The following is a 15,251-nucleotide window of genomic DNA, read 5'->3' as shown; positions in this document are numbered from 1 at the left end:
GGGAGAAAAATTGTTCTTCTTAACCTCTGAGGATAGAACAAGAAGCAATGGGCTTAAATTGCAGCAAGGTCAGTTTAGGTTGGACATTAGGAAAATCTTACTGTCAGAGTGGTTAAGCACTGGAATTAATTGCCTAGGGATGTTGTGGAATCTCCATCATTTGGGGATTTTTAAGAGCAGGTTAGACAGACACCTGTCAGGGATGGTCTAGAATAATACTTAGTCCTGCCTTGAGTGCAGGGGACTGGACTAGATGACCTCTCGAGGTCGCTTCCAGTCCTATGATTAATAGTATGTACCGTTGCTGTGAGGTCCGCAGGTGGGAAAGTGCACTGTGTTAGATACCTCAGAGCACCTTGTAAATAACACGACTCCCACAGAGCCAAAGTCCACCTGTCAGGGCTGTTGGCCCAAGGATGGCAAGCTCTCGAAAGGCACTAACACAGCACAATCATTGCAACAGGAAAATCTTCCCCAAGCCATGTTGGGAGCTGTTTGCCTTGTACCAGCCAGGCCCCTGGGGGTGAAGGAAAAAGCCAGAATCTCCCACTATCGCCCAATGCTACAAATTATACAGATTGTTGCTGCTTTGACCTGAGCAGTTCACAAACAATCAAGGCTTTTGTAGGGATGTTTTCATTTGCAGAAGAAATATGAGATATGAGTCAGGTCTATTTTGGGCATAGTTTTGTTTATACATAAAAAAATGGACTCAGAGTGCTGTTGTCCTTGACACAGTACAAGTCCCCTACAGATCAGGATAAATAAGAGAGTTTCTGATTTGCTGGGAAGTCTTAAAACAAAACAAAAAAACCCACACCCCCACAGGACCACTCAGCTCCCACTGCTGCAGGCTGGGACCTGCTGCTTTACTGAAGGGCATCACAACAGAGCTGGGGGGAAAGCAAGGGAGGGGCACAGTTTCCATCCCAGAATACTCTGGGTAACTCAATTAACTCTATCATGACCACTTTATTACATCCAGGGCTCATTATTTTATTAACGTGCACTACGTGCCAGACCTAGCTACGTACCTGTCATAAACAGATAGTTAAGGGTTAATGTCTCTTTTACCGGTAAAGTGTTACAAGCAGTGAACCTGGACCGCCTGACCAAAGGACCAATCAGAAGACAAGATACTTTCAAATCTCAGTGGAGGGAAGTCTTTGTTTTGTGGTGTTTGTTTGTCTGTTGTTCTCTCTGGGTTCTGAGAGTAACCAGACGTACCTACAGGCTCTCTAATTTTCTGTTCAAATAGCAAGTACCAGTAGAAGGCAGTTTAGTCTTTTTGATTGTTTTCTTTATTTGCAAATGTGTATTTTGCTGGAAGGATTTTAATTTGTATTTGTGCTGGGGGGGGAAGGCTTTTCTCTAGTGTCCATAAGCTGAAAGACCCTGTAACCTTTACCATCTTAATTACAGAGACAACTTTTACTTTTTTTTTCCTTTTATTAAAAGCTTTTCTTTTTTAAGACCTGATTGATTTTTTCCCCTTGTTGAGGCTCAAGGGAATTGAGTCTGTATTCACCAGGGAATTGGTGGGAGACAGGGAGAGAGAAGGGAGGGGGGAAAGGTGGAATCCCTCTGTTTTAGATTCACGGAGCTTGAATCTGTATTACCTCTTGGGGAGGGGGAAAGAGGAGGGGGCAAGGTGCACTCCCCTCTGTCTTAAGATTCAAAGAGTTTGAATCACAGTGATCTTCCAGCGTAACCCAGAGAGGGAAAGGGTTTACTTTCCTTGTGTAAGATCCAGGGGGTCTGGATCTTGGGGTCCCCTGGGAAGGTTTGGGGGGACCAGAGTGTACCAGGCACTGCAAGTCCTGGTTGGTGGCAGCACTACAAGATCTAAGCTGGTAATTAAGCTTAGGGGGATTCATGCTGGTACCCCATCTTTTGGACACTAAGGTTCAGAGTGGGGGTTTTACCATGACAGTACCCCCTGCAGCTCAGGGGCAGGGTGGAGATGTTGCAGCAGCTTGTCAGTCACAGAACACAGTGAGCACTGGTAGTGGGCTCACCTGCTATTTAAATGGATACCACCCTATTCATATGCACTACACACGGGTCACATCTGAGGCACAGTAGTGGAGCAGGATATGAATTTTCTTTGCAACTGAGGGAGACCCTGCAGATTTTAGAGTAACCCAAAGCAGCCAGTATATGGTGCTTGGGCTCATTTTATTTCTGCTCTTAAGCCAAGTCTCTGGTAGTGCTATGGATTGTAAGGGCAGAAGGGACCATTATTAGCATTTGGGGGGTGACAGCACTCACCAGCCCCAGGCAGGGACCAGGACCCTGTCCGCTAGGCCCTATGCAGACACAGAACAAAGCTAGTGCCTGCTCCAAACAGCTTCCAGTGTAATGCAGCCTCCTGCAGAACAGTTCAGAGCATCCTCCCAGCCATTCCTGCACCTAGCCCAGAATGGCTCTTGGAGCCAGAGCACACTGTTAGCCCTTGGCCAATACTCAGGGTCCTGCCTCTGCTGTCTGATCCTCCCACTCCAGCCTGAACCCCATCCCCTCCCCCGAGCCAGCATCTCCCCCATCTTCAGGCTGCATCAGAGAGGGTCCCTCTAGGAGGTAAAGACCCCCCATGTCCCACTGAGCCAGCCTGGTTCCCCACCCTGGGGCCAATATGTAAATGTCAGTTCAGCTCCAAGCAGTTTGGCTCAGTCCAAACCAGGTCACTGTTCAGGTCAGGCCAGCACAGCCCTTACCTTGGGAACTAGGCATTTCTTTATCACAACCCGAGATGGATCCAGCTCGTGCTGTCTGTCCACCAGACCCACGACGCTGCCTATTGCCACGTGTCTGTCCAGCCCACTGGGGTTTTAGACCTTATTCATCTTCCCCTAGCGTGAGGTAGCTGGGATCAGAACTCCTGGCTTAGCTCCGTTCTCTGATAACCTGAGAATGGATGTAAAGCCTAGCTCTGTACAGACCCTACTCTGACGGCTTCTAACTCATAGACGACGATGGGCATTCCCAGAGGACTTGAGATATTTAAAGGGATACTGCCCTTTTCCTATATACGTCAGGAACTGAGTACAGAGGAATTAGGTGGATTTGCTATTACTTAAGAGTCTTTAAAATCAAGACTGGAACCTGTCTGAAATAAAAGTTATGCTCTAGCTCAACTGCCAGATACGGGCTGGATGAAATTCCTTGGCCTGCGTGCTCATCTTCACTGAGCTGTGAGACAATTGCCTATGAACAACAACAGAGATTCAACAACAGAGAAAAGAGGACGGAGGAACTGAGGGAAGAAAGACACCAGCCATTGAACCATGGTGGATCAGTTTTATTCCCTACATCATACGGGGTACCAGATCTTAGCTACGACAGAAAGCACCCAGGGGCTTCAGTTTGGTCATTAAGCAGGGCTGAACAATCATACCCTACAGGAGAAGAGGGGCCCCGCCATTTCCAAACTGCTCTGATTGGGGGAGATGGAGGGAGAGGAGGAGTTCGAAGATCCCGATCTTCCTTCTCCTGGTGAGGAATATGGGGATGAGAGAGAAGAGGCAGCAACAGAAGAAGAGAGCCAGCATGACTCCTAGGCAACATCAATCAATGGCAGATCGGTTCACTGTCAGACGGGATAGGTTTCAGGAGTCAGACACAGAGCAGTTCTGAGATAATAACTGTGTCTGGTTGAGCCAGGGACGAGACCAGACCTGGAACTCACAGAGCAGTTTCTGTAGGGGGTAAAAACATCCCACAATTAGATAGTCACGAAACACGGTATGGTTGCTGTAATACCAGGATGAACTGGCTTATGCCCAGGTACATTGCAGCACAAGAATCAGGCCCACAGTTTTAGTGACAGTGACAGCACCCACTCCAACAGCACTGGTATGCAACAGCTGTAGAGTCTATTGATGGGAACTCAATTTACAAATGTGATCCCAAACCAGCATCCATGCAAAGCTTCAGCAAGGTAGCTTATGCCCCATACACCCAGTCTGTTAGAAAGTGTCTCGTTTCCTATTTTACTTTTTCAAAGGGCACTATCAGGTTAAAAGGTTTGGGGCTTCTTTATTTAAGATTCCTTACCTGAGTTACTACTGATAGGGTGAGGTGTTAATAGGTTCCCCTTCCACAGAAGATTTCAACTATTGGGCAAAACTATCCTACCCCAAAAATACTTCAGCCAAAACCTGAGCTATTTTTATTTCAATATAGTCTGTAAAGCTGCGGTGCTTTGCAAGAGTTGTAATTCAAGTGCCTCATCTCCCATTCCCCTCGACAGGTTGCACTCTCTGGCCAGACTCCATCTCTCAAGATTCACCTCTTAGCAAATCTGTGGCCATGGTGCACCACTGGAGATGTAGGCTGGACAGGGAGCCTGGTTTACAGAGAATAATAGGAGCATCAAGTCCCCAGACGACAACACCTCAGAGCTGCTACAGTGCCATTCTGAATGGAAATATTTCAGTTTATGGCGGAAATATTGATATTTTCTGTGGCAAAAGGGCACTTCCTGCACACAGAGTCAAAAAAAGTTCAGTTGGAAAGTTGGGATTTTGACAAAACTAAATTTTTCATTGAATAAACAACGTCAGTGAAAAACTGACCAGCCCATTATGGACATTTTAAACCATAAAGCCGCAATTTTCCAGAGAGCCTAAGGAAAATCTGATGTCTCGTTATCCTGAGCCCCCACTTTTACTATTACCATTCCTCTCGGGGATGGCGAAAAGGAACTACTGTCATCAGTTTCACTTCTGTTTAAGTTCTAGGGCAAGTCAATTTCACACTCTGGTTACATTCAGTTTCTGTGTTTGGATTGCTAGCCCCTCAGAGGCTTGTTTTTAAATTGGAAACATTTTCATTATTTTAAATTACAATGAAGCTTTGAGACACTGTTAACACAAAACTTATTATACATCCACTTTAAGACTGAGATACTCCCTAAGCTTATTTATATTACACTAACACCCATAGACCTTACCTGTGATCATGGCCCCACTGTGCCAGGTTCTGCCAATCCCTACTCCATAGGACTTGCAATCCAAATAGAACAGGAGTTCTCAAAATGGGGGTCGGGACCCCTCAGGGGGTTGCGAGATTGTTACATGGGGGTCATGAGCTGTCAGCCTCCACCCCAAACACCACTTTGCCTCCAGCATTTATAATGGTGTTAAATATATATTAAAATAGTGTTTTTAATTTATAAGGGGGGGGTCACACTCAGAGCCATGCCATGTGAAAGGGGTCACCAATACAAAAGTTTGCGAACAATTGAGATAGATGAAGGGTGGGCAGAGGAAACTGAGGCACAGTGACGGGGGAGGGACTTGCCTGAGGTGTTGTACAGCACCCTGTACTCTAGGTTGTCCAAAGTAACTCAGTCCAACTAAAGGTGTTGCTTTCCAGATGTCTCAAGATGCTGTTCCTCCTGCTTGGGAGAAACTCCCTGTACACATCTGCAAAGCTATTGCATTATCCTCCTTCAAGTACCTCCTTAAAGTTCTCCTCTACCATGACGCCTACACAAAAAATTGAACAGCCAGGCTGCTGATGTGCTGAGCCCACTGTCCAATTGCGTCTCATTGTTTCCTTCGGCTCCCTGGTCTGTCTGCCAGCTCTCGTCTTATGCCTAGATTGGAAGCTCTCTGGGGCTCATTTCGTTTGTTCTGTTTATACAGCACTGAGCACAATGGGGTCCTGGCCCATGACTGGAGCTTGTAGGTGCTGTGGTTATACAAATAAGTTCCATGCCAGGCAGTGACCCCTGACCTCGCGAGACAGAACTGAGCCCACACAAACTTGACACCTCAACTAGACGCTATGCAGTTTTCTCTGCTCACCCGTTGCTCTGATGCTGGCAGCAAGGGGCATGTGCTGATGTCCCTGTTTCCAAGGCCTGCCCCATTTTTCCGGCACTGTGTTGTCACCAGCTGTACAGTCAGGTAGTATTTCATGCCAGCCACCACCTGGAACAAGAACAGAGATCCCAGAGTGAGGAAAATTCCGGACATTTCCCAATCCCAAATTCCAATCAATAGCGGGAAACTGTGGAGCTGAAACTCTTGATTCCTCAAACTGCAATTGTTGTTTGCAGATGGCAGTGCTTGGAGGCCACAACTGAGATTGGGGGGCCCCCTTCATCATGCCAACAACTGTACAGATAGCCTTTCTTCCCTGCCACACCCCCTCCCCTGACTGAAATCAGGGCCCACCTTTGTGCCAGGAGCTGTGCAGAAACCACCCCTGGACTGAGATTGGGACTCCATTTGTGCCAGGCACTTCAGATTCCTCCCCCCTACCCTCCCATAAAAATCTACACAGCCCCCATGCCAGACGCTGTGGCTGATCCAGAGCTCATTGAAAACAATGGAAGACTGTCCCAGACCCTTAGAGCTTAGACAATAGACAAAGGGTGGGGAGGAAACTACAACACAGAGAGGGGAAGGGACTTGCCTAAGATCAGTAACAGAGCCAGGAATAAGAGTCCCATTCCAGGGCACTCATCCATCACTGGATTTAGAGCACTATTTGGTCCTCAGAGTCAACTGAAAAATAAAAAGCCAGATCCAGGAGCAGCAGCAGCACGGCCCTGGGCCGCCCTCCATCCCCAGGCGCAGCAGCGACCGCTGGAATCCCCCAAGCACCCAAGATTTAGTTAGGGGTATTTTTAATAAAAGTCATGGACAGGTCACTGGCCCTGACTTTTTGGTTATTGTCAGTGACCTGTCCTTGACTTATACTAAAAATACCCGTGCCTAAATTGTAGCCTTAACTATGACATCTCTTGATCTGTTTAAGAAGCAAATCACATTGAGCTCATTAAGTCTCTCACCTCATCATCAGGCATTTTTTTCCAGCCCTCTGACTCTTCTCTACATACTCTCAAATTTTTCAATGTCCCTTTGAAAATGTGGCCCTCAGAACTGGACGCAGTGTTCCAGTATCGCTCCCTCCAATGCTGTATGCAGAAGTAAAATCCTCTCCCTGTCCTACTCCCCTGTTTACTCAGGTAAGGATCACACTGGGAGCTCACGCTGCGCTGCTTGTCCACTATGAACCCTAAATCCTGCTCAGGGTCACTGCTTTCCAGGATACAGTCCCCCAGTCCGTAGGCACAGCCCGCACTTCTTGTCTCTAGATGTATAACTTTGCATTCGGCTGCATTATAATGCATTGTGTTGGAACAGGCCTGGCTCCCCAAGTGATACAGATCGTTCTGTAGGAATGCCCTGTCCTCAGCACTAGGTGACACTCCACTAATCCTTCCTCATCCTCTGTGGATGGATGGAAGATACAGATTGTTATGGCCAGGTCCATCTGGCACCAATGACAATAAAGAGCTGGAGCTTTATAAAGAGGAGTCCAAGAAATGTGGCCCAGGGGACAGATCATTGGGCTGGGAGTCAAGCCACTGGGTTCTAGTCCCCACTCTGCCACTGACCTTGGGCAAGTTCCTTCTCCTCTTTGTACCTCTACTCCCTCTCCCACCCTTCGTCTATTTCAGTTAGAATTTCTTCAGGGCAGGGGCTGTCTCTCCGTGTCTGTGCATCATGTGGTACAACCAGGGCCCCCAAACTCAGCAGGGAGGGGGCTGCCTTGGCCAAGGCTTCTAGGCGTTACTGTAATATCCATAATAATTGCCTACTTAGCCCAGATCTCCTCTAGAAAGAACCTGGTGAGAGCAAGACAGTCCCAGATCAGCTCAATCATGGTGGCATAGGTTAGACTTTCCATGGACAAGTGGGTGTTGAGATACAGAATAGGTGGAAAGAGAGGGTTTACCAAGGAAATAAAAATAGGAGGATACAAGAGCCACGATGCAAGCAGCAACCTGTTGTTCCAGCCTATGTCCCTAGTACAGCTCTTCCCTTCCAGCGGAGCAGGTAGATGCTAGGGAGCCCAACCACAAGTGGATGCTTTACATCCACCTGCCGATTCGCAGCATGCACCTGTATCTATGCCATCTTTTTAATATGGCCCCAAATTCTACTGCATGCACTAAAATGGGGAAGCTTAGCACCAAAACTGACCGTTCACTCAGTAGGGAATTTCTCAAACTGATGGAGCAGGGAACCCTAGACTTTAAGGCCAGAAGGGACCATCCCGATCATCTCTGACCTTCTGTATATCGCAGGCCTGAGCATCTCCGCCAGCCATTTCTACACCCTCTGGTTGAGCTGTAGCGTGTCTCATAGGAAGACATCCTGTGTTGGTTTAAAAACTCCAAGGGACAGAGAATCCACCCCATCCCTATGTCAGCTGGTCCAATGGTTAATCTCCCTTCCTATTAAAAATGTGCATCTTATTTCTAGTCTCAATTAGTCCAGCTTCAGCTCCCAGCTGTTGGGACTCATTCTGCCTTTGTCTGCTGGATTAAAAGTTCCGCTATCAGCAATCTCCTCCCCATGAAGGTACTTGCAGACTGTGATCAAATCACCTATTCACCTTCTCCTAGAGAAACTAAATACCGGGTTTTCCAGCCCTCAAATCACTTTTGTGGCTCTCCTGAGTTCTCTCCAATCATCAAGACCCTTTGAAAGGGAAGATCCCAGAAACAGATAGTACCCGGTACTGGTCTCACTGACACCGTAGACAGAGGTAATAGCGTTGCCCTACACCTGCTTGCTTACTCCTCTGCTTTAATGTCCAAGGATCACATTAGCCCTGTTAGCTACAGCATTGCACTGGGAGCTCACATTCCTACATGCCCTGCAAGTCCTTCTCAGTGTCACTGTGTTCCAGGAATCCAGACCCTCAGTTGTTCTTGCAGCTCTTCAATGAGCCCTCCCGAGTTCCTCCTCTCAGCCCTCTAAGAAACTAATGGTTGCTGAATCAGACCAGCAGGTCCAGTGTCACAGGCTAAGGAGAAAAGGTGAAGAAAGCACAGAGATGATCCCAATGAGAACCTTGGATTTTGTCCCCATACTGCAAGTCTTAGCACAGAGCAAGCCTTGGACAAAACGCATCTCAGAAGCTCAAAGTAACCATTATAAAAGGCTGGTTCTTCAGAGCCTTATGCACTGGAGAGCTGTAAACAACATTCCATGAGGAACAACATTCTATTGTGAGGTCACATCTGTCTAGTACAAGATGGCTATAACCAATCTTGGTGAAAACCAGCTTGCAAGAGCAAGAGGGCACAGGTTCAGCATACATAAGTTCACAAAGAGACTGAGGACTGGCACTGTTCATGCTAGACCGGAGAAGAAAAAGAGGAGACAGGATGGAAGGATACAACCATGATGACTGAGATAGAGAAGGGAGATGGAGAACTTCCCACCCCAACAAGCCCTCCCACCAATCTTGGTCAGGAACACACACAGCACCCAATATGACAGGGGGCCTCACCTCAATCTCAGCTGAGGTTTCTAGGCACTAGTGTAACACCAATAATAACTGTCTGACTTAGCCCTGATCTCCCCTAGAAGGAACACAATGAGATCAGACAGTCCTAGACCAGATCCATCATCATACATACTTTCTTCCTCCAGTACAATTAGATTTTCATGTACACAACCAGGAGTTGACACACTATGAGCTAATCCAGAGTGGGTAGAGGCAGAGGGAAGCAAGTGCATGGGACCCTGACCGCCAGATCCCAGCCAAGGTCCCACGCAGCACCCAGCATGATAGGGGAGCCCCCCTCACGCCTGATCCCAGACAGGGTCTTCCACAGCATCAGCAGGAGAGCACACACACCCCCACCCCCACCCAAAATCCCAGACAGGGTCCCACTCAGCACCCACCAGATGGGGAGCCCCCACAAAACTCCTGTTGCATTGGGTGCTTGCAGTGGTGGAAGAGAACCAGCGGCAGTGCGAGTGAGCCTGCCTGGCCAGGCGAGTAGGAGAGAAACAGGGCAGACTATGGGCCTGGGCAGACATGGTGCTTGGGTAATGCTGGGAAGGGACAATGCCCTGGCTGCAGAGCAGCATTCTTGAGGTTTGGGGTACAGCAATAATAACTCTATCAGCCAATGCTGACTTCCCTCCCTCCTGTCCCGTGTTACACCCTAAACATAGGAGGCAAGTATTTCTGCAGTCAGGAGGCCTGAAGACTATTATTTTATTTTAGCTGAGAGCTGACACTCTGGTGCCTGGATACCACTCAATGCTCTTCCTCACGCCCCTCTGCATGGTGATCCAAACAATCCCAGGCTGCCTACTCCAAGCGGTAAAGGTTTCTCCACAGCCCCGGGGGTTAGAGATGTAATTCAAGGGCAGCTGAGATTGCAGGCTCAGATACAGGGTCGCACGTGTACAAAACAGTGCCACAGGGAAGTGGGTGCCACCGTGGTCTGCCCCCCAGGCATCCTGCCTGCTTACACTCCTCTTTGCCAGGTTTTCTGCACAGGCAATGGGCAACAGCTGGGCTCTGCTACAGGAAGCTGAGACACTGGGGCTCAGAGGGAGGAGGACACGGGCACTTGCAGGGTCCAGGGATCCTCCAGCGGTTACCCAGACTGGCAGGACACTCGGCTGTCACGGAAGAAGTCAGCACGAATCCTAAGCTGCCCCCGCCCAGAACCAGCTGCGTGGGAGGAAGCAAAAGCTGCTCTCACAGGACACCTCCGTCCCCTGCAACCTGCCACCCCATAACCAACATCCTTGCCCCCCACCTGGCCACAGGGGCCTCCCAGCCCCGCACACCTCTGCCCCCCATCGGGCCCAGCCCCTAATCCCCACCGGGCTGGGGGCTTTCCCTACTCCTCCAGGGTCCAGCCCCTACCCATTCCCAGCTCCGTCCCCCACCCCACAGACCTCTGTCAGCTAGAGGACTCCCCGAGGGGACCCAAACCCCACCCCGAATCCATCCCTATCCCGGCTCCAACCCGGACACCTGCATCCCCGGCTGCGGCGCTGCCCCCCAGCTGGCTCCAGCCCCGGCCCGGCCCTACTGACCTGGCTGCGGGCCCGCAGCACCTGCTCCGCCCGGCAGTAGTGCAGGCTGTTGCTGGCCCGGTTATAGGCGTCCACCGCGAACCGCACGGCTGCCTGCACCCCGGGATCCGAGATCGGCACCTCCTGCAGCCCCCCGGCCAGGCGCTCCCCGCGCAGCCCCAGCCCCGGCCCCGCCAGGAGCAGCAGCCACAGCGCAGCCAACCACACACCCACCCCCGAGCTCGGCATTGCGGCGAATGCAAGGCCTGAGCACCGCCCCCAGGAGAGCCCCGCTAGCCCCGCCTCTTCTTTTAGCCCCGCCTCTCCATCTAGGCCCCCCCTCCCCTGTTGGCCCCGCCCGCGGGATCCCCACCTGCCCTGTATAGAGTGAGGATTCCTTCCCTCCGATCTGCCCTTAGCAGTTGGGAGAAGCTCCCCATACACTTGTGGATGCTGCCTCCCCTGTGCCCTCCTTCAGCCTTGTCCTCATAGGGTGACCAGACAGCAAGTGTGAAAAATTGGGACAGGGTGTGGGAGGTAATAGGCACCTGCATAAGACAAAGCCCCGAATATCGGGACTGTCTCTATAAAATCGGGACATCTGGTCACCCCACCTCATGTCTCCCACTTCCTGTGACACTGTAATGTTATGACTGTAATATAATATCTCACTGAAAGGTGACAAGGCCAGAAAGAGTTAATTAACTCACAGACTGACCTGACCCAGGGCTGAACTTTAGAGACTGGTTAGGAAGATATGTAAATGCATAGAGCTTTGAAATGCAAGTCTGAAGTGTTGGAGATAGAAGGGTAGATGTTTGCTCAGGTCTTGTGATGTAAGCAAACAAGTCTTGTCTATTGCCATAGCTTTGATTCAAAGATCAAAAAAGGAGTATTAACATTTAGGAAGAAACTTGAGTGAAATAGTATTATTGTCTATATGTCTCTTTGAAGGTTGTGGTAATCTGTATCTGAACAGTTTAATGGATAAATTATCCTGTGCTAATTGCCATGATGTTTAGGAGAAGGAAAATTAAGCCGATTGTTTTCTCAGGCCAAAAGGCTGCAGGAAATACATAAAAACTCTGGGACATGACCCTACTTCATCTCAGATCTGCTTTGGGTTTCAAGAGGGGGAAACCTTAAGCGAGGGGTAGGCAACCTATGGCACCCATGCCAAAGGCGGTACGTGAGCTCATTTTCAAAGGCACTCACACTGCCCGGGTCCTGGCCACTGCTCCGGGGGGCTCTGCATTTTAATTTAATTTTAAATGAAGCTTCTTAAACATTTTAAAAACCATATTTACTTTACATACAACAATAGTTTAATTACATATTATAGATTCATAGAAAGAGACCTTCTAAAAACATTAAAATGTATGACTGGCACGCGAAACCTTAAGTTAGAGTGAATAAATGAAGACTCGGCACAGCAGTTCTGAAAGGTTGCTGACACCTGCCTTAAGCCATAAGGATTGAGATCCTCAGTCACTGACTGGAGTCACCCTGAATATGGACATTAGTCTTTAACCTATGGACTGTATCTAAAAGGACTTCTGGCAACTACAAGCTCATCTCTGCTATGTATCTGAACCTCAAGAACTGAATTCAAGTCTGTATGTATATTGATCTTTTAACCAACACTCTCTCTCTTTTCTTTTTTAATAAATTTTAGTTTACTTAATAAGAACTGGCTATAAGCGTGTGTTTTGGGTAAGATCTAAGTTATAATTGGACCTGGGTATGTGGCTGATCCTTTGGGGTTGGAAGAAACTTTTCTTTTATATGATGAGATAAGATTTTCAGTAATCATCATCATATGTTTTACATATGTGTCTGGATGGAGGCCTAAGGCTAGGTGCTTTAAGGGAACTGCATTATTTGACTTCTGAGTAACCAGTGAGGTACTATAGAAGCTGTTTTGGTAAATCTAAGTATTGGAATATCCACCAGCGTTTGGGATTTGTTTGCCCCATTCTGTTTGCAGTTCACCCTGATTGAGTGACCTCAGCTGGCTCCCACAGGCATGCTAGCATGGTCACAGTAGCGTAGTCATGCTAGGATCCACAGAACCAGGTCAATTAAGCTTTGGGTCAGAACCCCACACTATCCAAATTTGAATTTTGGTACACCTCTACCCTGATACAATGCTGTCCTCGGGACCCAAAAAATCTTACTGCGTTATAGATGAAACTGTGTTATATCGAACTTGCTTTGATCCTCTGGAGTGCGCAGCCCTGCCCTCCCCCCACCCCCAGAGTACTGCTTTATCATGTTATATCCAAATTTGTGTTATATCCGGTCACATTATATCAGGACAGAGGTGTAGTAAGAGTTTGATTGGTTAAAGAGCAGTTGCAATGCGTGATCAAAGAGTATATGAGGGCCTTGACAAAAAAGCCCTGGAAGATTTGTGTTCAGAAAAGGGGATAAGCTTTTTTAAAAAAGCTACATATCGAGAACTGAGAGATCTGTTAATGGCCAGTGATCAGGAGGCAGGAGCACAGCCCTTACCTGGTACTACAGAAACTGCAGAAGCAATTAGAATGAAAAAGGCAGCAAATAAACTGCAATTTGATCATGAACAGAAACTACAGACATTCGATTGCTGGAAAAGCAAAAAATAGCTGAATTAGAAAGAGGAGCTGCTGAGAGAGAAGAAAGAGCTTGTAAGGAGCATCTGGAGCTGCTGGCTGCTGAGGAGAAAGCTCGACAGATGGAACAGGAGACGGCCGAACTTCATCTCCAAGCCCACGTCCAGACTAACCCGCGGCATCGACGGGTTAAAATCGATTGCTCGGGGATCGATATATTGCGTCTAGTCTGGATTCGACACGGAATCGACACGGAGAGCCGCGGACATCGATGCCGCGCCATCTGGACGGGTGAGTACCTCGATTTTAGAAATTCAACTTCAGCTACGTTATTCACGTAGCTGAAGTTGCGTATCTAAAATCGATTTTAATACCCTAGTCTGGACGTGGCCCAAGTAATGGAAGAACGGAGAAAGTCATCCCCACCTGGTACTCCACTTCCCCACTGCCATGAGAAAAACTGGGAAAGGATGTGTCCCATTTACAATGATACTGAGGATATAGAGGAGTTTTTGGCCACGCCCAGACTAGATATTAAAATCGATTTTAGATACGCAACTTCAGCTACGGGAATAACGTAGCTGAAGTCGAATTTCTAAAATCGAGGTACTCACCCGTCTGGATGGCGCTGCATCGATGTCCGCGGGTCTCCGTGTCGATTCCGGAACTCCGTTCGGGTTGATGGAGTTCCGGAATCGATGTAAGCGCGCTCGGGGATCGATATATCGCGTCATCCCCGAGCAATCGATTTTAACCCGCCGATGCCGCGGGTTAGTCTGGACGAGGGCTTTGGCTACCTTTGAATGTCTCTGCATCATCACAGACACCTACAACATCCTTTGGCTACCAGCGCTGAAGTTATGGGGGAAAAGCAGGGGTAGGGTGACCAGATGTCCCAATTTTATAGGGACAGTCCAGATTTTGGGGTCTTTTTCTTATATAGCTCCTATTAGTGCCCCTTCCCGCCCCCGCTGTCAAGATTTTTCACACTTGCTGTCTGGTCACCCTACGCAGGGAGGGCCTTAATGAATGCGGACAAGGCTGGAGGCAGCAAAGAGCAAGGTACCAGCACACCCCTTAGCTGGGTGCTGAGCTGGCATCCTCCTCCTTGCCACGCTCAGCTGCAGCACGACTGACTCCTTCCCTCTGCTCTTACACACTGCCCAGTCATCTGCCTGCCTTGACCCCCTACCTGTTACCCCAACTCCTCCTCTCTGCCCTTAGCCATCCCACCTTCGGACTATTACACAGGACTAAAACTTGATGACCTTGAGGACTGGAGTAATAGAAATGGGAATTTCCACTGCAAGCTGGAAACAACAGAGGACATCACAGGATGACTGTGTGATGATGTGTATTAGTCAATCACAGGATAACTACGAGTCACCAATGTGATGCAGCCGTGAAAAAAGGCAAATACATCCCTAGAGTGTATTAGGCAAGAGATTTCCAGTGGAGATAGGGAAGTATTAATGCCATTGGACCAGGCACTGGGAAGACCTCATCTGGAATACTGCGTGTCGCTCTAGTCACCTATGACCAAGAGAAAGGAATCCAAACTGGCCCAGCCCAGCTGCAGAGAAGGGCTCCCAGGCTCATCAGAGGAATGGAGAACTGATCTTATGAGAGGAGACTGAAAAAGCTGGGTTTGTTTAGCCTAGAAAGGCTTTGTGAGATCTGTCAGTTAACCAGTTCTTAATCCATTTCATGTGTGATACTGTATAGTGCTAATGCTTTAATCAGACTGTCATGGTATAAAGTCAAACACCTCATATGAGTCTAAGTACATTCCATCTACACCATT

The 15,251-nt window shown here is 48.5% G+C and overlaps 1 protein-coding gene across 1 annotated transcript; it reads right to left on the bottom strand.

The window, feature by feature from the left end:
* Positions 1 to 3,280: 3,280 nt before the first annotated feature.
* LOC115654425 (cystatin-POGU1-like) lies at positions 3,281 to 11,113 on the bottom strand. Its single transcript, XM_030568675.1, has 3 exons — positions 10,875 to 11,113; positions 5,814 to 5,939; positions 3,281 to 3,698 (listed from the first exon to the last, which is right to left on the bottom strand). Exons 1-3 carry the CDS (start codon positions 11,100 to 11,102, stop codon positions 3,609 to 3,611), a joined length of 444 nt encoding a protein of 147 aa, XP_030424535.1. The 5' UTR covers positions 11,103 to 11,113; the 3' UTR covers positions 3,281 to 3,608.
* Between the last annotated feature and the right edge of the window lie 4,138 nt (positions 11,114 to 15,251).

Source organism: Gopherus evgoodei, chromosome 7 (genome assembly GCF_007399415.2).
Source record: "Gopherus evgoodei ecotype Sinaloan lineage chromosome 7, rGopEvg1_v1.p, whole genome shotgun sequence".
In the NCBI taxonomy this organism is placed as follows: Eukaryota; Metazoa; Chordata; order Testudines; family Testudinidae; genus Gopherus; species Gopherus evgoodei.
This window is presented reverse-complemented; position numbering and strand designations above follow the sequence as displayed.

Bases quoted from the DNA above. Each gene is read 5' to 3' on its own strand.
- LOC115654425 (XM_030568675.1), bottom strand. From the start codon at position 11,102: ATGCCGAGCTCGGGGGTGGGTGTGTGGTTGGCTGCGCTGTGGCTGCTG. The intron at 5,940-10,874 runs GTCAGTAGGGCC...TTCTTGTTCCAG, and splicing joins TGCTGCGGGCCCGCAGCCAG to GTGGTGGCTGGCATGAAATA. The intron at 3,699-5,813 runs GTGAGCAGAGAA...TACCCCCTACAG, and splicing joins TGCCAGCATCAGAGCAACGG to AAACTGCTCTGTGAGTTCCA.